The sequence below is a fragment of the Hyperolius riggenbachi genome, chromosome 2 (assembly GCF_040937935.1).
Source record: "Hyperolius riggenbachi isolate aHypRig1 chromosome 2, aHypRig1.pri, whole genome shotgun sequence".
Taxonomy (NCBI): domain Eukaryota; kingdom Metazoa; phylum Chordata; class Amphibia; order Anura; family Hyperoliidae; genus Hyperolius; species Hyperolius riggenbachi.
The window spans coordinates 17,074,690-17,098,745 of record NC_090647.1 but is presented as its reverse complement, the minus strand read 5'-3'; the positions used below and the strand labels follow the sequence as shown (position 1 = coordinate 17,098,745).

Sequence of the window (24,056 nt, the reverse complement as noted above, 5' to 3'; positions counted from 1 at the left end):
GTGGCTGTCCCTTCCCCTGCTTACACCTGACACTGTCTGTCCCCTCCCCCCGTTTACACCTCTCTGACACTACAGCTGAGTCCTCCCCATGCTTACAATTCTCTCACACTGCAGCTGTCCACTCCTCTGCTTACACCTTTCTGACATGCATCTGGGTCCTTCCCCTGCTTACTGCTCTCTGACACCGGAACTGTCCCCTCCCCTGCTTACACCTGACACAGTGGCTGTCCCCTCTCCCATTTACACCACTGACACTGTGGCTGTCCGTTCCCCTGCTTACATCTCTTTGACTGGTTATCTCTCTCGCCTTGCAGTGCTACATACATAATAATAATAGCAGGCAGTGACAAAACGGGGAAGTTATTTTGGGCATCACGGGTGCCTTTGTTTTTCTTTCCCACAATCACCTAAAAGGTTTGTTCTGGAAGTTAATTTGTTTCAAAATTTCAAATACCAGTCAGGGTAAGGTGGAGGGCTAGTGTCGGGGCCTCGCCAGAGATGAGAGGACATTTAGAGGCAACACTTAAAGGGAACCTAAAGCAAGGCTTCCATATTTGTTTCCTGTTAAACAATACCAGTTGCCTGGCTGCAGTAGTGTTTGAGGAACACCATAAACAAGCATGCAGCTAATCCAGTCAAACTTCAGTCTGACCATCTGATCTGCTGCATGCTTGTTCAGGGGCTAGGGCTAAAAGTATTAGAGGCAGAGGATCAGCAGGACAGCCAGGCAACTGGTATTGTTTAAAACAAAATAAATATGGCAGCCTCCATATCCCTCTGACCTCAGGTGTCCCTTTATGTCGGGGCTTCAGAGAGGGCCAGTCATACTTCTCTCTCTCATCTCCTAATGTTTTAAATGCTTCACACTCCCCACTTTGTCCTCCAATTCCTGCATTTCAGCCGAGGACTAAAGATGTATTGGAGGAAACAGATGTATATTAGTGGGAACCTTTGTGCCCAGTAATCATACATCCTTTTTGTCCAATCTTCCCATATCCATGTAGTAGAAGGGTAAACGGAGAGAATGAATACTTTAGGAAGTCTCCTGTTAATGAGAAGTGGAAAGATTGGACAATTTTGGCTCATTGATAGACAGCTTTACGGTCATATCGAAGTGGCTATGTTTAAGGTGGCCATACATTAATGGAATCAGCCAGAAGATAGATCCCCAAGTGATGGAAATCTGAGCAGACGGATCTATTACAGCCACACACTACAAATTAGATTTTACATATATTTCATGCTAAAATCTATCACAAATCTTAGGACCGCCCCCAGCCCACCCCCCAGAGCCAGGTGACACCACCACCACCCCCAGGTCTTCGCTCAATTGATAGTTGTCCCCTGCAGAGAACTAGTGGCAGCAGAGTGCACTATGGCCAGGATCACACATAAAAAGTGTACAGTTCCATTCCTGTCAAAGCTGATAGAAAACTGACAGGACTAGACCGGAACAGATTCATGTGTGAACCTATCTGGCTGGCGGGCTCCCTCCAGACTGCACCCTTCTGCCTGCATCCCCTCCATGTCTCAGCAGCATGTGCATATTGACGTGCCACCAGGTCACAGAGGAGCGGCACCGCGGAGACGGAAGGACCCGCACTAGAGGGAGCACACCGGCCAGACGGGCGAGGACACTCTGATCTGCAGGGGCCCTGAGGAGCAATACGGAGGGAGACCTGTAGGAGGGGGGGCATGGGCAGTCACTGGCTCCTCCGGCAATGGCATACTGCCGCATCCCCCGATTGAGCAAGATCTTCCCTCCGGACTGGTAAAAATGACCATCAAGTGACCATGTGGGTGCATCAATCTCATAGAGTATGGGCAGCTTTAGGCCTTACACTGGCTTAAATCGGACCTGAACTCAGAACTTCCTCTCTGCTCTAAAAGATACCCAACAGCATAATACCCTGTAACCTCCTTAGCAGTAATCCCGAGTCAGGCTCGGGCCGGAAATCCGCAGCTCAGAGCGGTAATCTCGTGCCTGAGTGAGTTATATTCAGGAGCTGCTGCAGATCTCTCTGTGGTATGTTTTTTTCTCTTGTTTTTAGGGTCTAAAAGCTTGTAAAAAAATTGCATGGCTTTTAGACCCTAAATCTGGAAATAATCATAACACCAGGGAGGTTAAGTGAACCAGAGATGAAAAAATAAAAAAAAAGTATACATTCCTGGGGCTTCCTCCAGCCCCATCCGCCTGGTTCGCTCCCACACCGCCGTCCTGCGCTGCCCGCAGCTACGAGAACCGGCTCCCCGCTGTTCCGTCAGTCGGAGCCAGTCTAGCATAAGAGAAGTGCGCTGTTTGCGTATCTCTGCAGCAGCCGCTGGAGAGATACGTAGAGGGCGCACTTCTCCTGCGTAGCCCGGCTCCGATGACGTCAGTGACGGGACCCGGTTCTTGTAGATGCAGGCAGCGGACGACGGCGGTGTGGGAGCGATCCAGGCGGATGGGGCTGGAGGAAGCCTTAGATTTTTATTGCAGTCATCTCTGGTTCCATTTAAAGAAAAACACTTCTTTGTTACAGCTGATATAAATCTTGCAATACATCTGCAGTGCGTCTACTTCCTGCTTTCATGGAAGCAGACATAGGGTTAACATCCTGTGCTTACCAATTAGCTGCTCTGCCGATATTCCTGAGCTGACACAGCTGAGAGACAAAATTAAACCTGTAGTTAGACACAGATGAGGGAGAGATCTCTAAATACATACAGAGTGCATTTCTCTCTGCTTTTTGTCTGTCCTTTGTGAGAGTTCAGGTCCTCTTTAACTATGTTAGCAAAACCAAAACTACATATTCTGAAGGACCCTTAGATTGTCGGGTCATTTCGGATAGAAAGCACCTGTGAGAAGCCACACGAAACAGGACTTCAGACAAAATAACCCCAAACCTTTCCTCAACGTCACTCGACTTGACCACAGTGTTTAATAAATAGTCTTTTATTGTTTTTTATTGTGTTTTTCGTTGTATTATAGGCATGCCCATCCGAAGCAAAGAATACAGGGAAAAAAAACGAAAAACAAAGAACCAATAAAATAACATGAAGTAAAAGGACGTATAAACCTCCCCCACAAAATAAAACTCAATGACCCACGTCCCAAGTAGAAATCTATCAATGCCCTCACATGGGGTTTTCTCGTTTGGTGGCAAAAGGAAGAGGAGACTTCCTGGGAGCCATGCATAGCAAAAGCAAGGAGCCGGTTTATTGTATTTTTTTTACTGAGGGCGAGGCAAAGCAAAGGGGAGTGTGATCAGCCAGTAGCCCCGACACTGGGATGAGGATGAACAGCCTGTACCCCCACCAGTGCAACAATTCGTTACTGATTGTACGTGCAAGGTCGAGGAAAGGAGGAGAATGATAGGGGGCCTGGCCTCCACCCCAAAGCTTCCTCTCCCTCCGTTCTTCCACACCATCCAAGAGGGTGATGACGCCAACCGTAGAACTCTCTTCACCCCGCTGTGTTCCTCTGCTCTTCAGGGACGAACACTGTCCACTATTTCTTTGGCTTCTTGAAGATGTTGAGCGTCAGCTTCTTTTTACTGGCGCTTGGGTCGTTCTCTTCTCCAGTTGAGGCGCTGTCTTCTTCTGCCGCATTCTTCTTGGTTGCCGGCTGGGGGATGCGGGAGCTCTTGTGGTTGTGCTTAGGTTCCGTGCCCGGGGACGGAGTCTCGGCTTCGGTGGAGCTAGGGCTATGAGATCTGGACGAATCGGAATGGGACGTGATGGTCCCGGTCATGCTGATCTCGCTTAAGCTGGAGGACTTCTCCATCAACTTCTGCTCCAGCTGAGGGTTGTCCGACAGTCTGTGCTGGAGGTTGGACAAGCCAGTCAGCTCCAGGTGACGGTTCCCGCCGTTGGGGGTGTGGCTGCTGGACGGCAGCTCTTCCAGGGCCCTCTGTGAGAGTTTTCCACTGGGAACTTTACTGATTCGCTCAGTCACATAGGGGATGGATGAATCGGAATCTGAGCGACTCAAGTCCCTGCAGGATAGAAAAAAAAATATTAATCTTAAAACTGAATGCAAACATATAATCAACATGCTTAAACCATAGTATAATGTATTCTAGTTGCGTGGAGGGGAAGGAAGATATAGTAGCAAGTTAGTAGCAGACACAAGTTCCCTCCAGGATTTGGGTTACTGACTAGCTAGGCCACTGCCAGGTTGCTTAAAAAATTTGGTGCCCTATCCAGATAGAAACGTTGTAAAATAAGTAGCAGAGCATGATGGTGGGCTTGGACAGTTTGTACCCAGAGGAACTGCATCTGTTCTTCTGCCTACCGAAATTTAATGGGCTTAGAATTTCTCCTTCTGCTGGGAGAGGTCAATAGAAAGGTCACTGCTCCTGTCCCTAGAGGAGGTCAATGAAAAGGTCACTGCCCCTGTCCTAGAGGAGGTCAATGGAAAGGTCACTGCTCCTGTCCCTAGAGGAGGTCAATGGAAAGGTCACTGCTCCTGTCCCTAGATGAGGTCAATGGAAAGGTCGCTGCTCCTGTCCCTAGAGGAGGTCAATTGAAAGGTCTCTGCTCCTGTCCCTAGAGGAGGTCAATGGAAAGGTCACTGCTCCTGTCCCTAGAGGAGGTCAATGGAAAGGTCACTGCTCCTGTCCCTAGAGGAGGTCCATGGAAAGGTCACTGCTCCTGTCCCTAGAGGAGCAGTAGGAGAACAGAGGCGCCAGCAGGATAAAAGTGGATAAAAACTTTAAAATTTGCTGGGAGGAAGTGGTGGACTTACCTCCATAAAGCAGACACGAAAGACTGTCTGAATAGTAGTCACATTTATTAATTAGTACCCCAAAACAGTGCAACGCGTTTCGCAGGCCCAGCCCGCTTCATCAGGCAATAAAAATGGGGACAAGACAGAATTTCAGCAATAGCAGGTGTAGCGCCTCACCTGCTGAGGCGCTACACCTGCTATTGCTGAAATTCTGTCTTGTCCCCATTTTTATTGCCTGATGAAGCGGGCTGGGCCTGCGAAACGCGTTGCACTGTTTTGGGGTACTAATTAATAAATGTGACTACTATTCAGACAGTCTTTCGTGTCTGCTTTATGGAGGTAAGTCCACCACTTCCTCCCAGCAAATTTTAAAGTTTTTATCCACTTTTATCCTGCTGGCGCCTCTGTTCTCCTACTGCTATACCGTGTCCACCCCTGGTGGAGGGGTGATCTACCCCCTTTCGCATCTACAGAGAGCGACTTCTTATCCCTGAGTGAGGACAGGTCTAATCTCCTCACCTGCCTATACAGTGGTTGCCTGTGTGGTAACCCATGTTTGTGAGTATAATTTTCTCACGATAACCTTTACTTCATTTATGCTTAACATACTACACTATATTGGGCTCTCGGTTTCTCTACTCTTTATCTGTCCCTAGAGGAGGTCAATGAAAAGGTAACTGCTCCTGTCCCTAGAGGAGGTCAATGGAAAGATCACAGCTCCTGTCCCTAGAAGAGGTCAATAGGTCACCTTCTTTTTTTTTGGGGGGGGGGGGGTGTTAGGAGGCTCCCGGTAAAAAGGTAATGGTATAATTTACTCTATACGGTAGATACAGCATTCAGTAATAAAATGGTGTGGTCCTACTTTCTAGATGTCCCCTTACGGGAAGTATACAAATGGAGGTATATACTTAGAAAATCAGTTTTTATTGGATCACAGGACAACGCGTTTCACGGCCAGAGCCGCTTCCTCAGGTCAATAGTAGTGCCTATATTCCAATGGTGCTGGGTATCCGGACCCCCTGTGTTTTCTCTCCCACTACCTCTTCAATAGGTCACTGCTCCTGTCGCCAGAGGAGGTCAATGGAAAGGTCACTGCTCCTGTCCCTAGAGGTCAGTTGAAGTGGGTTGGGATATTTCTGTTTCGCTTTCACTCCAGGAAGCCTCTGACCCATGCTGAACAGACCGAGGTGGAGAGATGTTATCCTGAAATGTATCTGTTCTCTTACAATATCACCCATATCTGATGAGTCCAGACCCCAATACAAGTGAGAGGGGGGGCTCCTGGAAGACAGATCAGCCAGAGTCTACACTAATGAAATGCAGGACAGCTCATTCTACCCTAGAGAGGAGGCACCAGCGATGATGAAGAAAGAATGACACAAGACTGGGAGGAGTGTGCCGGCCGGACAGGTGAGTGGAGCCAGCAGTACTGTAACACTCTAGAAGATGTCCTCACACCAGGTTTATAATATTTTTCCTGGTTTTCAAACCTAGGTGCAAAGTGTATAGTAAAAAGTATGGTAAAGTATCCATTAGACTGGAGTGAGGGTGAGATGAAGCGGGAGGGGAGGTTGTGGAAGGAAGCGGGGTTGGAAAGTGGGATAATGAGGTCGGAAGGGGGCACAAGTAATGGGGAGGGGGAGAGGGTTAGGGTAAGTGGGGAGAGAGGGGGGAGTGAGCGTAAGAAGGAGAGAAATCAGAAAGGGTGAGTGTTTAAGGGGAGGAATTTTTAAAAAGGAGAAAACCCAAAGGAGAGAGGAAAGTGCAAATCACAAGACTGACCGCATGAAGCGATAGAAGCCCCGCCTCTGCAGTACAGCTGGGCAGTGCGATAGAAGAAGCCCCGCCTCTGCAGTACAGTTGGGCAGTGCGATAGAAGAAGCCACGCCTCTGCAGTACAGCTGGGCAGTCAGAATCACAAGACTGACCCCATGAAGCGATAGAAGCCCCGCCTCTGCAGTACAGCTGGGCAGTGCGATAGAAGCCCCGCCTCTGCAGTACAGCTGGGCAGTGCGATAGAAGCCACGCCTCTGCAGTACAGCTGGGCAGTGCGATAGAAGAAGCCACACCTCTGCAGTACAGCTGGGCAGTCAGAATCACAAGACTGACCCCATGAAGCGATAGAAGCCCCGCCTCTGCAGTACAGCTGGGCAGTGCGATAGAAGCCACGCCTCTGCAGTACAGCTGGGCAGTGCGATAGAAGAAGCCACGCCTCTGCAGTACAGCTGGGCAGTCAGAATCACAAGACTGACCCCATGAAGCGATAGAAGCCCCGCCTCTGCAGTACAGCTGGGCAGTGCGATAGAAGCCACGCCTCTGCAGTACAGCTGGGCAGTGCGATAGAAGAAGCCACGCCTCTGCAGTACAGCTGGGCAGTGCGAATCACAAGTCTGACCCCATGAAGCGGAGGCCTTTTCCTGGAGTTGCATTTGATCTGCTGTAAACTCCATGGAAGGTCTGCTGCTTTTGCATATAAAGGTTATTAAACCCTCTTTAATGAAGCCATCAGTCTTGTGTTTTGTTTGGCCTTTTACAGGATGGAAAATGAGATTGTTCTCCGTATATAATACAATAATCCTCCCGGCCTTCATTAGCAATCTGAGGTAAACAGTTGTGAGATGGGCGGACTGCCAGATTTCCTGCGGGACTCCCGGCTGCCCCCCCTCTCCCCGCCTCTGCTGTGTCCTGTTACCCAGCAGCCCCCCTCCCCGGCCTCCGCTGTGTTGTGTAACCCAGCAGCCCCCCCCCACCAGCCTCCACTGTGTCCTGTAACCCAGCAGCCCCCCCTCCCTCCTCTGCTGTGTCCTGTAACCCAGCAACCCCCCAGCCTCCTCTGTGTGGTGTAACCCAGCAGCCCTCCGGCCTCCGTTGTGTTTAGTAACCCAGCAGCCCCCCCGCCAGCCTCCACTGTGTCCTGTAACCCAGCAGCCGCCCCCCCCCCCCCGTTGTGTTCAGTAACCCAGCAGCCCCCCCGCCAGCCTCCACTGTGTCCTGTAGCCCAGCAGCCCCCCTCCCCCCTGGCCTCCGCTGTGTCCTGTAACCCAGCAGCCCCCCCCCCCCCCCTCTGCTGTGTTGTGTAGCCCAGCAGCGAGGATTGTGGGGGAATTTACTAATTGCAGCAGGATCTGCATCCCTGAGGAGGGGGCCTGGATTAGGCTGTGACTAAGTATAGAACCAGCGTGGAAAACCGCCAGCTGTGTACTGCGGATGTGACCTGAACTGCTGCACACAACAAGCACTCCACATGGAAATGATGAGAGTACGCAGTACAGCTGAGAGTCCTCCCCATATATTGCTGACACCTCCCCCCCCAAAAAAACTGACGCTACAGCTGAGAGTCCACCATATAATGCTGAACCCCCCAACCTGATGCTGCAGCTAAGAGTCCCCCCCCCCTAAACTGACGCTACAGCTGAGAGTCCTCCCCCATATACTGCTGAACCCCCCGCCCTGCAAGAGCCGAGAGTCCCTCTCGCTCCCCCCCCCCCCCCCGAGCTGAGACTCCTATATACTGCTGAACCCCCTGACCTGATGCTCCAGAGTCCTCCCCATATAATGCTACCCCCCACCCCCAATTAACGCTACAGCTGGGAGTCCTCCACATATACTGCTGAACCCCCCACCCCACAACAGCCAAGAGTCCCCCCCCCCCCCCCCCCCCAGAGCTGAGAGACTTCCCATATACTTCAGAACCCCCACCCCACACCAGCCAAGAGTCCCCCTCGCCCCTACTAAGCTGAGTGACCCCCCCCCCATATACTGCTGAAACACCTCCCCCCAACTGATGCTACAGCCGAGAGTCCACCGTATACTGCTGACCCCCGACCTGATGCTGCAGCTGAGAATCCCCCCCCCATCTACTGCTAACCCCCCCCCCAACTGATGGATGCTACAGCTGAGAGTCTGCCGTATACTGCTGACTCCCCAACCTGATGCTGCAGCTGAGAGTCCACCCCCCCATATACTGCTAACCCCCCAAACTGATGGATGTTACAGCTGAGAGTCCGCCATATACTGCTGACCCCCCACAACAGTCCCCCCATATACTGCTGAACCCCCTCCCCCAAACTGACACTACAGCTGAGAGTCCATACTGTTAAACCCCCCACCTACCTGATGCTGCAGCTGAGTTCCCCATATACTGTTGACCCCCCCCCTTCCCACGGCAACAGCCGAGAGTCCCCCCCCCCCCCCCCCCCCCAGAGCTGAGAGTCCTCCCGTATACTGCTGGCACTCCCCCTCAACTGACGCTACAACTGAGAGTCAACCATATACTGCTGACCACCCTCCCTCCGCAGCAGATGAGAGTACCCCCATATTCTGATGACTCCTCCCCCCAGCCTGACGCTACAGCTGAGGGCTCCCACATACTGCTGACTCCTCCCAGTCTGATGCTAGAGTCTCCCAGCTATTGTTGACACCCCCCAGCCTGACGCTGCAGCTGACGATACACTGCTGAACCTTGTGATCCATGATCAGAATAGTTGTCCTCAGTAATGAATATATAACAACCTTCCTTACACTATCCTAAAAAAGAAATAAGAATGGATGGCGTTCTGCCCTTTGGGGAGACTGAGAAGTTTAAGATGAAAAAAATTGAATTTTCTTCAGCATACCTACTAAAAGGGAACCAGAAATGAGAAGTATTTTGAGGCTGCCATATTTATTTCCTTTTAAGCAATACCAATTGTCTGGCAGTCCTGTTGATCTCTTTGGCTGCAGTAGTAGCTGAATCACATACCTGAAACAAGCATGCAGCTAATCCAGTCTGTCAGAGCACCTGATCTGCTGCATGCTTGTTCAGGGTCTATGACAAAGTATTAGAGACACAGGACCAGCAGGACAGCCAGGCTACAGGTATTGCTTAATAGGAAATAAACATGAAAGTCTCCATATCCCTCCAGCTTCAGGTTCCATAGAACTGTGAAGTTAGTGTATTAGAAAATGCAGAAAGGGGTCCAAACCTCATGCGTTCAACAACCAATCGTACAACAGTGCTGGGAGTGGGAAAATCTCAGGTTAGGGTTTATAGCGGGATTCAAGAGGCACACACATGCAGCAATACCCAACGCTGGGGGAGCGACAAGGCACCCCTGTGGTGACATCTGGAGGGGGCAGATCAGGAAGGGAGTCCATCTGCAGATAGTAAGTGGTGGAGTGGTGATAGTAGACAGGATGAGAGCCAACTGGAAGAGGTGGTGGTGGAGGAGGAGTAGAAGAGAAAGGAGTGGAGGATGCATTGGAAGAAGAGCTGGATGGGTGATGATCAGAGCTGAAAGACTGTCCGTGAGAGAGGCTGCGCATTCGGTGGAGAGACATTTTGCTCGGTCGGTAATGGACAGCCGGTGGGGAGGCCTCGGTTTGGCCAACAACGTAACCTTCTACCAACCTTTGAGATCCCAGCGTCGAGAGTCCCGAATCCACGTGTCGCTGCCGGATGCTGCTTAGGTTAGGTGCTGCTGGGGAAAAAAACCAGAAGATAAAATGAGATGAGGTAACAACAGATCTGCTTTCATGGGCTAGAAAGATGAGCTGATTGACTGGCTGCAGGACCTCAGAAGACCATCAATAATGATGTATGTGACGTCACTAAAGCTACCCTATAAATCATCTGGTTTGTGCTCCACCAAAATCTCACCTCCTGTAGGTTCTAGAAGCACCCTGCAAGGTCTCAAAATTTTAATTGCAAAATATTTCTTCTGAAAGATCTGTGCAATACAGGGCTCGGAACTTCTGAAATCGTATAAGGCACAGTGCGTGCACTTTAAGATAAGTTTGCCTAATGGGTGGAAAGCACTCTACATCTCTAGTTGGTCTAGACCACAGGCATAGAACTCCTGTCTTGGAGGGCCATGTTCATGCCAGTGTTTGGGATGGACAAAGAATAATAAGTGTGACTTGATGAACCACACCCTTCCATGATTCAGTCCCATCGATTTATTGAGCTGTGCCAAAAAAAAGTGTAAGAACCTCAATCCCTGAGGACTGGAGTTCGTCATTCCAGCTCTAGGCGTTTCACTGCCAGTAAGTCGGGCATTGGCAAACAAGAGTTCCAACATTTGAACTGGCACCAATGATAAAATAAGTCCTTTATTGTCATTTCCTTGAGAGAAGTTTCAAAGTTGTATATCTATCAATACGTATGATTTAATTCAATAATTTTGAGTTGATGAAAATTTGATGAACATTGGAAAGGTTTCTGATGTACGGCCCCACCTGTCTGGTTGCCACGCCCTGCTCTGTAGGAGAATGTGTCGATCTCGGAGGCGTTGCAGGGTGTATGCTGTATATTCGTAATTTTCTAGCCTGTTAGAACTCGCGAGGAGCACGATAATGGGGCAAACCAATGGTGTATCCTACCTACGGAATACGCTGGAACAATCTGCAGCAAATCGATCAGCTCACTTCCACTCCCAGCATCATCATGCAGACGTGAGTGCCGTGTGTACATGCATCTACAGAAACTCAAGCCGTGCAAGACTGTGACAGCCACCCGACTGAGCGGCAAAAGTATAAGCAACGCTTTTGGTAGTGGGAAAGTATTACCTGATGTTCTTTTAATTTCCAGTATTTAGTCTGGGTAGAAGAACTGTCCTGGTCCACAAATTGCCAACCAGTATGAGATTACCTTTGATTCTAAAGGCTGTACTCCGTTCATAGCACACAATGAGGTTCTCTTGCGCCCTAACGGGGGTGTATTTTGTGAATGCAGAGGTCATTCTCTCACCTCAGCAGCTGCTGGAGATCCCGGAGCCTACACTGCAACGGTGAGTTGCTGAAGACAACCTCACCAAAGTTGGGCACCTATTCCATATTTCAACTGTAGAGGGGGCTAGAGAGCAAGCTAAAACTTCCAGCTGGTTTGCCTCTGCTGTCCAACACCAATGGTTCTTCACTAAAGACAGCCAATGGGATGCAAATAATTCTGACAAGCAAAGCATGGAGTGTCAAGCTCACGTTGTCTAAAGTTTCCTTTAAATTTGCGCGTAGGGCAGAATTAATTGCACATCATTGACAGTCTCTATTCTTAAACAGGAGACGCAGAATGTGGTCTTGCACACCATAGTGTGTGAGCCAAGTTGAAGGTTGGGTGGTCAAAACACCACCAAACGTAGTCCAAGTAAAAATCTGGTGTTGGCATACCAAATCAATAATCAAAACATTTTATTGAGATGCAAAATCTATAATCCACCCAATTTATAGTGCTCTAGACCCCAGGGACACTTCGTTCCTTGGCAGAGCGCTAGGCGCCAGGGAACTAAGCACATCGCCTTTTGGCGAGTACTGTTCGTACTATTCTATTGCCTTGACAAAGGGATGCTTGGACGTTTTGAAGCGGATTATAAATTTTGAATCTCATTAAACTGTTTTGATTACTGATTTGGTGTGCCAACATCACAATTTTACTTGGTCTATTCTTAAACACTTCTCGCCCTCCAGAGAACCCAACTCCAGTTAGAATGGCTTTGGATGATGTGGGGAAGCGACAGAACAGCTCCCAGGTTGGTGTCTATAACCTAACTAGTGATGACTCAGGCTTCCTGGAACCGTAACCACCATGGATGAAAGTGGAACCTCAACAATTCCCAGCAGAGAGGATCGAACCTCCAAGGACAAGTTCATAGAGAACCAGGTGATCCATTTATCGATCAAATCGTTCTTCCATGATTGGCTACTTATGATCATGATCCACCTTCAGTTCCTGAGTGGCCAAACGAGCAGCCAATCAGCGAAGTAGGAGTCAGTCACCTGATGAATAATTCCCTTGGTTTTTCATGACTTCTGAGGGAACTGACCAGTTCTGGTCGTCAGTAGGAATGTCCAATGAGAGGTGGATAATTCCAGGGTCATGCAAAGTTTATGCAAAGTCATTCAGCTTGTGAATGCCCCAATCACACCCAACAGCGGCTACGTCTGATTGGTCAGATTCCAAGCTTTGCATATTTGCATAAAATCTGAATAAAAATTCTATAAACTTGGAGATATATGCATCTGGCTGAACATCCTTAGTCATGAGAACAGGAAATGTAGACCAATAAACAGCAAGCGCTTGTGATCACGTTGGGTGACAGTCTATGTACAGACGCCCCTGAGTGTCGATTAATCCCGCTTCAGTAACCCATCATGTGCTGGAGAATCTTCAGTGCTCAGCTATTATAGATGCTGCTAGCAGAATAACGCCTGCTTGTCCTCATCCCTCTCCTCTCCATTGCACAGAACAGGAGAAGAGCTAAAAGGGCCACCAGGGGGCGCTGTTCCCTTAACATTTTGCTGCATTTCCCTCTATTGTGACAACCTGTGAGCATCTTATCAGATTTCTATAGCAACTCTTTCTAAAGGTGGCCACTAATGATACAATTTGCTGAAAGATCGTTTATTACAGATTTTTCATATGAACGATCAGAAATTATACAGGGTGGGCCATTTATATGGATACACCATTTTATGTGAATGGTGACGTTAAACAAAACCACCGCTATTGGTCTTACACTAACCCACATTGGCTAGATCCCTCCAAGACTGTTGGAACAAAACAAAAATTGATGGTATGGTGTGGTATATGGGGTGTATCCATAGATAAGGTGTATCCATATAAATGGCCCACCCTGTAGTTTGTGACCACTAATGGAAAAAAAATCTCCTAACCAATCTGATTAGATGAATGAAATCGATCAGAATTTCACATTGATCCCGTCAGACTGATTGGTTAGGAGAATTTTGACGGTTAGTGGTCCCAACTATCATTTCCAAACGTTCATACGAAGAATCGTTCATAAACGATCGTTTGGCAAATGTTGTCGTTAGTGGCCACCTTAATGCTGTATACACGCCTTTGACTGATATCACCTTTGGGGATCAGTACCCGATCCCTCGCAGATAGCTGGTCTGGGCATAAAGGACACAGTCAGCGGTATAGCTGACAATGCATTCTGTTGCTATGCGGGGCGGGCGAAGGGACAACGGAGCAGGGTGTGTGCGTGACATCACGTGGCGGGCGGGGCTAGCCACGCCACAAAAGAGTTGGCCAGCGGTCGGCCAAGTTGATCCAACAGGTGGATCGCTTGCGGGGCAGCAGTTGGGGTCTACTGTACACCCCTGATTATCATCTGAGCCAGTGGTTATCGCCCACCTCAGACGACTTTAGTCATGTGTGTGTACAGTAGCCTTGAATGTTAATATATTTAAACTTAAAGAGACACTGAAGCGAAAAAAAAAAATATGATATAGTGAATTGGTTGAGTACTATGAATAATTACTAGAAGATTAGCAGCAAAGAAAATATTCTCATACTTTTATTTTCAGGTCTATAGTGTTTTTTCTAACATTGCATTATTCTATAATATATGCACATTACACAACACTCAGCATTCAAAATTAGTCTTTCAGAGCAGTCTGTGAAGTAATGACCTCTCCTCTGCCAGAGGAAAAGTAAATAGTCCACTAACAGTTGAGATAATAAAAGTCAGATAACAGCCCTCTCCAGGACTAACTTAGTCGGAGAGCTTAATGGCTTGTTTGCATAGAGATAACAACTGGAGTTTCTCAACTCTTCCTGTACTGGAAACAATTAGACTGATGTATCTGATCTTAATGTTTTATTTCTTAGCTGTGCTACACATACAAATCATAATATCATCATTTTTTTTTCGCTTCAGTGTCTCTTTAAGTGTGCTTACATTCTAAATGGAGCAGTGACTAAGAATGCAATACACTTGCTTCAGTTACTCTACCTCCTTTATAAGACAAAGGCCTGTCACCACCAGTAGGTACAGTCTAACGCTACAGCCGCAGGAGACGTCACGCGAGGTTACACGTCGAGCATGAAGCGGAGTTATGGGGGATCTGAAAGATCCGCTGTGACAGACGGGATCGACCTGCGATGCTAAACGGTGGCTGCGCGCCTGCACCCACATCACGAGATCGTGGAAACGATCGCTCATGGTTCAAAGAAAAAAAAATGCCAGCTATCGGGGAAACGCATGGTGGGTCACGGGCCTTTAGTTGTCTCTCCCCCAATACTAATCCAGGAGCACTACGCATACAGTATATATTTTAAGAAATCCCCTTAGGGTAGTAAAAATTGCAACAAGCAGTGCATAAAAAACATATCCTTATCAGGCACAGATGGCAATGGGAGGCGGGTCTTGAGGAAGCCCAGATTGTTGGGCGAAACGGACGTCAACCCTCCTCCACACCTCTCATTACCGTCACCTGTGCCTGATAAGTATATTTTTTTAATATGTTTTTTCTTATTTCCCTAAGGGGATTCATGAAAAGTTTTGGAATATATTATGTGTGATGCTCCTGGACTGACCACCTGTTGAATTACCGTATATGGACACTGGATTTCTATCTGATCCGGAGGCTGCATTGTACTATACACAGCATCAGGTGTGCATCAATTCTTATCCGTTTGCTATATCTAATCGTAAACTAGCTGCAGTATTTTCTGTTGTCTGCTATCTCCAAGTCTCCCGGGCCTCCTCCGCGGTCACCCTGGAGCGCCACCATGTGGTGAGTTTGTGGCGTCACACGCACGCCTGGCAGGGGAGGCTGGGAGACGCACCAGCGGGGCAGGTGAGGTTTTACACTGCACGGGAACTGGGGGAGACGCGGGACATTTACACTTGGGGGGGGGGGGGGGGGAGACGACAGTGGCTGGGGGTCCGTGGCAATATTGAACACCGTTACCACCACGCACTTGATCGAGCACTTTCCACCTTAGATCTTTCCAGCACCCAGATTTTTACTGGATTCAATAAAAGGATCAAATCAGATGGTCGATCAGGCTGCAAAATAGGAAGATGTATGGCCATCTTAAAGTGGATGCGAGATGAAAAACTAACTATAACAAGTAACTTGTCGATATATCTTATCTAAAGTTTAGATAGTTTACACAGCAAATGTGGCTGCATACAGCTTCAACAGTTTATGATTATTTATTCCTGTCCTGTGATACAATGACAGCAGCCATGTTCTGTTAGTCACATTGTCGCAGGCTGAGGGCTGGAGATTCTATCAGCTTGCCTGTGTGTAATTCCAGTCCCCTCTCCTCCTCCCGCCCAGACTGAGCTCCCAAAAGCCCTTGCTACCTGGGACTGAGTGCCAAGGCACAAAAGGAGCTGTGGGCGAGGCTTGTTTAGTTTATAGGGAATTACTGTATTAAAACAAAACAAAAAAGTATTTGGCTTTAGGAATGCCCTATAACCTATATGAAAGGAACACAATTATGCAATGAGTAAAAGTTCATCTCGGATCCACTTTAAGCCTTGGTACACACATTCAAATTTGACTGACCAATTTCACCACTTCCATGTAGTATGAGAGATTACCTACACCTAATTTGCTCATAGCATTCACAATCTGTTGGTCCTCACACTTCATGGAGGTGGTAAAATTTGTCAATATTTGGCCAATTGCAATAGGATGTGTGTATCAGTCTGACGATGCAGTTTTGTAATGTAAACAATGACGCTGACAAACCCATAATTTAGAAGTAAAATCAGTAGAAGCGAATGCATTGCATTATTGGTTACAGGCTCGGTTATTGGAAGCACACTTACGGTAGGTGTGAGTACACAAGGCAGGGGAGATAGGGCAGCCAGGGCATTATTTTGTATTAAGGTTTTACATATATGCCTCCTGTGCACCCCCCGGGACCGTCTGTACCCCTCAATGGACAGTGTTAGCCGGGACCGTCTGTACCCCTCAATGGACAGTGTTAGCTGGGACCGTCTGTACCCCTCAATGGACAGTGTTAGCCGGGACCGGCTGTACTCCTCAATGGACAGTGTTAGCCAGGACCGTCTGTACCCCTCAATGGACAGTGTTAGCCGTGACCGGCTGTACTCCTCAATGGACAGTGTTAGCCAGGACCGTCTGTACCCCTCAATGGACAGTGTTAGCCGTGACCGGCTGTACTCCTCAATGGACAGTGTTAGCTGGGACCGTCTGTATCCCTCAATGGACAGTGTTAGCTGGGACCGTCTGTACCCCTCAATGGACAGTGTTAGCCGGGACCGTCTGTATCCCTCAATGGACAGTGTTAGCTGGGACCGTCTGTACCCCTCAATGGACAGTGTTAGCCGGGACCGTCTGTATCCCTCAATGGACAGTGTTAGCTGGGACCGTCTGTACCCCTCAATGGACAGTGTTAGCCGGGACCGTCTGTACCCCTCAATAGACAGTGTTAGCTGGGACCGTCTGTACCCCTCAATAGACAGTGTTAGCCGGGACCGTCTGTACCCCTCAATGGACAGTGTTAGCCGGGAGCTTGGCGTGAGCTGGCAGCTGGAGGAGGAGGAAAGTGTTCTGTTACAGAGGACAGTAAGTGACAAGTTTCATTCTACGAGTGACATAAGACAGGACGGCAAACCCGTACACTTCCAGAGCGCGGAGTCCTCGGAGCAGGTAGAAGGGCGCTCGTTGTACCTGCGTCCCATCAGCCACGCGGCATCTGTCTCAACCAATGGGGAAGAAGAGTGAGGGAGGGGCTTGTTTCAGTAAATGCCGCCTTATCAGTGCTCAGAGTAGCTACAAACTTCTGTATAAACCCATTCAATGCTAAAAGTCTGCTTATAAGGAATGGGAGGTGAGAGGGATATGGAGGCTGCCATGTTCATTCACTTATAAACAATGCCGGTTGCCTGGCTGTCATGCCGAGCTTTCGTGTTTGCTATGGTGGGGGCGTCCGGTATGTCTATAGAAGAACTGTAGCTGTATATTATGCATAATATCTGTTATCGAATAAGGTGTAAAAGACGTAATCAATTACCTCTCTAGAAGATAGGACACCAGAAAAAGATTGAATTGAATCGAATCCCAATTGATCCGAGGAAGCGGTTGAGTGCCCATGAAACGCGTTGTCTTCTGTAAGCAATTGCCTCTTTTACACCTTCTTTGATTAGAGACATTATACATAATATACAGCTACAGTCCTACTATAGACATACCGGGCGCTGCCACCGTAGCAACCTGTCTAGTTCTAGTATTTTATAGCGTTTCAGTCTCAACTAAACAGTCTTCTAGGTCTAGGAGAGCAAGCATTCAGTATCCAGTTTTTGTTTGGACAACTGAGCGGGGACTTTTTATTCCCACAAGCCTATAGGGTGGCTGCAGGGATTGCAACCCACCTTTGTGAGTACTTCTATTGAGGTGACAACCCGCTTGGGACACTTTACTTCACTACAGGTACACTTTAAAGTTATCTAGTTACCAATAGGGAGGGTCAGTGAGATGCCAATCGACTCGCATGTATGAAACGCTCTACCAAATCTACAGGAAGTGATTCTGATTGGCTCAGTAAGGTGTTGCATACAAATTGCATAAAACTTGCATGCAGCCCAGAATTCTTAGCATCTCACTGACCCTCTGTACCAGGCAGACGCTACGGGACGTACGCCCAGCATTAGCCGTAATTCGCATCGATGGGAAAATATTGATCGTTTCACACCCTTGAACCATAGGATAACGATCAGATTTCACAAGCGACCCGATTGAACGCTGATTGCACGGATGTTGCGGTTAGCCGTAGACCGTGTGAAGTAAATGCTGATCGCGAGCCTGTAACTCGATGTGATAACCGATGGACTTGTCCGATCAACATACAATCAATAAAATCACTGGATCCCAATCAATCTTCCAATTTAATAGAATTTTATTACGACGAGTCGATCTCTCCCGCCTCCACCATAAACAGAATTCCTAGGTGGAGTAGCCCTTTAGGGGTAGACTATATCAGCATGTGGCATTATGATGTGCATTCCTCACTGATCTGGCAGTTACCTCACCGGACCCCCTACATGTCAAACTCCGGCCCATGGGCTAAATCTGGCCCTCGGAACCATCAGATTTGCATTATGTTTGGCCCACTCTAGACCACCGAAAAAGTTATATTGGAGGGCAAGCCCTAGATCACCAGAGAAGCCATATGGGGAGGGGGAACGCACTAGAGACCAGGGAACTGTATTGGAGATGGAGGGGGCCACTAGACACCAGGGAACTGTATTGGGAAAAAAGAAGGGGGCCACTAGACACCAGGGAACTGTATAGGGGAGGGAGAGAGGAAAACTAAACATCAGAGAATTGTATAGTGGAGGGAGAGAAAACCACTAGACACCAGGGAACCCTATAGGGGAAGGAGGTGGGCCACTGGACACCAGGAGACCCTATAGGGGAAAGAGGGGGGCCACTAGACACCAGGGAACACTATAGGGGAGGGATGTAGGCCATTAGACACCAGGGAACAGTATAGGGGAGGGCCATTAGACACCAGGGAACCCTATAGGGGAAGGAGGTGGGCCACTAGACACCAGGAAACTTTATAAGGAAGAGAGGTGGCCTGTGACTAGGTCCCAGAGCTCAATTTCAGCCCACTTTGTATTTGAGTTTGACATCCCTGCCCTACACGCAAGTCCCTTGTGTGACCTCTTTGCAGGAACAGAGCACCTGTCACACATTTTTCTCCCTGGGCTGCGTACAAAGTGTCTGATTGTGAAACAGTTTATCTTCTAGCAACCAATCAGCATCCTCCATAACCGCTCTAACCCGCCCTAGTAACAAGGAAAGGAGAAGCTGATTGTTTGCCGTACAATTAGACACTTCATACACGATGCTGTGGATCTGCTTGGCAGTAACCGGCAAAGGTCCGGCGTACTCTGAGCAGACACGGAGGTACTTACGCGTTTGTCCGGGCTGGACATCCTCAGGACAGGAGCGACTGATCTCCAGCGATCCGCGGATAAAGTCACCATCGCTAATCACAACAAAATCACCACGGCAACAACAAAAGTGATTAACATCAGGCAGAGTATTACAGGACCAGCAAACCTAACAGACCAGATGCAGAACCGCAATCAGTGGGCCAATAGGCGGAGCCAGGCAGGCTCATGAGAAAAGGCGGGACATAAACCTGATACGGCGCGGGACAAGTCAGTAATGGAAGGTGATCAGGGGGCAGTATCAAGGTGATATTGCATAGCTATAAGTTCACATCTCCCTTAAGGCACACTTTAAATATATGTGACATCATCTGCACCTCACCTTCACCTTTGCTTCTTTACACTGGCGGAATTATAATTCCTGTAATTTTTTTTTCCTCTGCTTGTATGGGCGCCGCCATTTTGCTGGGACTGTCAGTACTATGCAATGAACAGGGAGAATTCACAGCACTGTGCAGACTACTGTGCCCTCTTTATCTGACAATTCTCTGTCACACAGAAGGATTTTCTTATTACTTATCTGTTTGTGCGAAGGAGAAGACTGTCTGTTAAGGCGCGTACACATGCTGAGTTTTTTTAAACGACGGGTCGTTATGACAACAGTTTGCTTGTGAGTACAGGCTGCCGTCAGGCTGATAAGGCTGGTTTTGACTGATCCAACTGATTCTGTATAGATGTTACCTTAATCCTGCACAATCCTCAGAGGCGGGGCTTGTGTTATCTGTCTATACTTCGTGTTGTCCCTGTGTATGCCTAGGTATAAGAGGAAGAACCTTACAGAGGTTACCCTAATCCTGCATTCCTCAGGGGCGGAGCTTGTGTTATCTGACTATACTTACTGCTGTCCCTGTGTATGCCTAGGTACAGTGGGTTGCAAAAGTATTCGGACCTCTTGAAGTTTTCCACATTTTGTCATATTACTGCCACAAACATGAATCAATTTTATTGGAATTCAGTCAGTTGCCTATAGACATTGCCTGATGAGTGCTAATGACTAAATAGAGTGCACCTGTGTGTAATCTAATGTCAGTACAAATACAGCTGCTCTGTGACGGCCTCAGAAGAGAAAATTGGGAGCAACAACACCATGAAGTCCAAAGAACACACAAGACAGGTCAGGGATCAAGTTATTGAGAAATTTAAAGCAGGCTTAGGCTACAAAAGATTTCCAAAGCCTTGAACATCCCATGGAGCACTGTTCAAGCGATCATTCAGAAATGGAAGGAGTATGGCACAACTGTAAACCTACCAAGACAAGGCCATCCACCTAAACTCACAGGCCAAACAAGGAGAGCGCTGATCAGAAATGCAGTCAAGAGGCCCGTTGTTACTCTGGACGAACTGCAGAGATCTACAGCTCAGGTGGGGGAATCTTTCCATAGGACAACTATTAGTCATGCACTGCACAAAATTGGCCTTTATGGAAGAGTGGCAAGAAGAAAGCCATTGTTAACAGAAAGCATAAGAAGTCCCGTTTGCAGTTTGCCACAAGCCATGTGGGGGACACAGCAAACATGTGGAAGAAGGTGCTCTGGTCAGATGAGACCAAAATGGAACTTTTTGGCCAAAATGCAAAACGCTATGTGTGGCAGAAAACTAACACTGCACATCACTCTGAACACACCATCCCCACTGTCACATATGATGGGGGCAGCATCATGCTGGGGGGTGCATCTCTTCAGCAGGGACAGGGAAGCTGGTCAGAGTTGATGGGAAGATGGATGGAGCCAAATACAGGGCAAACTTGGAAGAAAACCTCTTGGAGACTGCAAAAGACTTGAGACTGGGGCAGAGGTTCACCTTCCAGCAGGACAATGACCCTAAACATAAAGCCAGGGCAACAATGGAATGGTTTAAAACAAAACATATCTACGTGTTAGAATGGCCCAGTCAAAGTCCAGATCTAAATCCAATCGAGAATCTGTGGCAATATTTGAAAACTGCTGTTCAAAAACTCTGTCCATCTAATCTGACTGAGCTGGAGCTGTTTTGCAAAGAAGAATGGGCAAGGATTTCAGTCTCTAGATGTGCAAAGCTGGTAGAGACATACCCTAAAAGACTGGCAGCTGTAATTGCAGCAAAAGCTGGTTCTACAAAGTATTGACTCAGGGGGCCGAATAATTACGCACACCCCACTTTGCAGTTATTTATTTGTAAAAAATGTTTGGAATGATGTATGATTTTCGTTCCACTTGCACATCACTTTGTATTGGTCTTTCACGTGGAATTCCAATAAAATTGATGCATGTTTGTGGCAGTAATGTGACAAAATGTGGAAACCTTCAAGGGGGCCGAATACTTTTGCAACCCACTGTATGGCCCAGTGCACACCGAGCGGTTTTTGGAGCGATCCGCCGGCCGCATCTGCCTGGAAAAATGCTTGGCTAATGTATTGCAATGGGATGGTGCACACCGGCGGTTTGAGGTTTTTGCCAAGCCGCAAACGCGCCTCCTGCTGCGCGTTTGCGGTTTGCTAAAAAACCTCAAACCGCCGCTGTGCACCACACATTGAAATACAATAGCCAAGCGTTTTCACTGGCTGATGCGGCTGGTGGATCGCATACAAAATCCGCTTGGTGTGCACCCGGCCAAATATCTGCTCTCTGCTCCCAAAACCGCTAGCGTTTTGACGATCTGCTAGCGGTTTTGGTGTGCACTGGGCCTATAAGAGGTTACCCTAATCCTGCACAGTCCTCAGGGGCGGATCTTGTGTTATCTGTCCATACATACTGCTGTCCCTGTGTATACCTCGGTATAAGAGGAAGAACCTTACAGAGGTTACCCTAATCCTGCAGTCCTCAGAGGCGGGGCTTGTGTTATCGGTCTATACTTGGTGTTGTCCCTGTGTATGCCTAGGTATAAGAGGAAGAACCTTACAGAGGTTATGCTAATCCTGCACAGTCCTCAGGGGCGGAGCTTGTGTTATCTGTCCATACATACTGCTGTCCCTGGAGTGTTGTTTTAGGGACAGCGGGATATTTCTGTAGTTTAGGAAAGTTTAGCAAGTCAGATTTGCTGGTCCTGTAATAATCACAGTGATCGCACACAACACACCATAGGACACACCCAGGCAGAAGTGACAGGGAAGCTGGGACGGATGAGACTTACACTGCATGCTGATGGGTGCCACAATCTCCTCATCAAGGTCATCCATGTCGTCGGTCATGATGAAGTGGGTGGGGCCAGGTCTGACCCCTCCCATCAGGCTGGGGTCGATGTTGAGTGATGTCATCAGGATGTGGAGGCCGGGGTTGTTGACGATCTGGAAGCCGCAGAGGTTCTCGATCTGCTGCCAGCGATGGAGGCGTTCCCGGAGGGCGGCGGTCACCTCGCTCAGAGCTTGTCTGCAGGGGGATAAGGAGGGGGCGGTCAGACACGTACAGGAGTCATTTCTAAAAGGGCCTGTCCCCAAAATTGGTAAAATACATGTGAACAAATACAAATAAGAAGTACATTTCTTCCAGTGTAAAATGAGCCATAAATGACTTTTCTCCTATGTTGCTGTCACTTACAGTAAGTAGTAAAAATCTGACAGATCCGACAGGTTTTGGACTAGTCAATCTCTTCATGGGGGATTCTCAGCATGGCCTTTATTCTTTATAAAGACACTCCCTGAAAAAGATTTATACAATGATGCTGGCCAGCCTCTCTGCTCACTGCACACTTTTTGGAAGCTGGACGGACCAACTGCCATTCACTAAGTGCTCTTGAAAATAAAGTATATTCTGAGAATCCCCCATGAGGAGATGGGCTAGTCCACAACCTGTCAGTTTTCTACTACATACTTTAAGTGACAGCAACATAGGAGAAAAGTGATTTATGGCTCATTTTACTCTGGAAGAAACATGCTTCTTATTAGTACATGTTTACATGTATTTTAAGTTTTACAATTTTCGCAACAGTGGTCCTTTAAGTGTCAGGGGAAAGCACGTGATTACAGCCACCTATCACAACGCTCACAGTGGTCCCTGTTCTACCATCATGCTTCACTCTCCTGGCTGTTCATGTCTCGACCTCCCACAGGCTGCACTTATGTGATGTCATCAAATCCTGTACTGTTTCCATGACAAAGCTGCCTCTGGGGAAGCAAAGCAGGTGGGAGAACAGGGACTGCAGCTGCTTCACTCTGCTGCTCTGCATGGCTACTAAGAGAGCTCCTCCCCTCACCCTCTACATGAAGAGAGGAGGGGCCTCAAGTATCAAAAGGAGGGGGTGTAAAAATGTGGGGCCCTCTGCATGGGCACTACTTAGAGGGGGGAGGAAGCCCCAGGATTAGAAGGAAGGAGGTGTGTGAACTTAGGTCAACCCCTCTGCATGGTTGTTACTGGAAGCTGCTTGGGGGCGGGGCGCAGGAGGGGCCAGGCATTAGAGGGACTGTAAGAAGTTAGGCCATCTCCAGCCCTCAGCATGGCTATCACTGGAAGCTTCTTGAGGGCACGGTACCGGGTGGGAGGCAGTATCAGAAGGAGGGGGTGTCAGACGTTAGGCCAGCCCTCAGCATGGCTGTCACTGGAAGCTTCTCGGGGGTGGGGCACAGGCTGACGCGAAGCGCCACACGTGCACCCCCATCAAGCTCCCATTGCCATTCTGCGCCTGCACAGGATGCTCCTGGCACCAGGAGCATG

The 24,056-nt window shown here is 48.3% G+C and overlaps 1 protein-coding gene across 9 annotated transcripts in view; it reads right to left on the bottom strand.

Annotated features, from left to right (window-relative positions):
- Positions 1-2,919: 2,919 nt before the first annotated feature.
- Positions 2,920-24,056, bottom strand: part of STIM1 (stromal interaction molecule 1) — a 228,325-nt gene continuing 207,188 nt past the window's right edge. For 2 of the 9 annotated variants that reach the window (XM_068266507.1, XM_068266512.1), the window contains exons 10-13: positions 22,540-22,775; positions 17,094-17,168; positions 9,765-10,167; positions 2,920-3,977 (exon numbers count right to left, since the gene is read on the bottom strand). In XM_068266507.1, coding sequence (XP_068122608.1) covers positions 3,491-3,977; positions 9,765-10,167; positions 17,094-17,168; positions 22,540-22,775 — 1,201 coding nt within the window. In that variant the 3' untranslated portion in view covers positions 2,920-3,490. Of the gene's footprint in view, positions 3,978-9,764; positions 10,171-17,093; positions 17,169-22,539; positions 22,776-24,056 lie in introns of all 9 variants that reach the window. The other 7 variants (XM_068266508.1, XM_068266513.1, XM_068266509.1 and 4 more) reach the window with 7 other exon arrangements.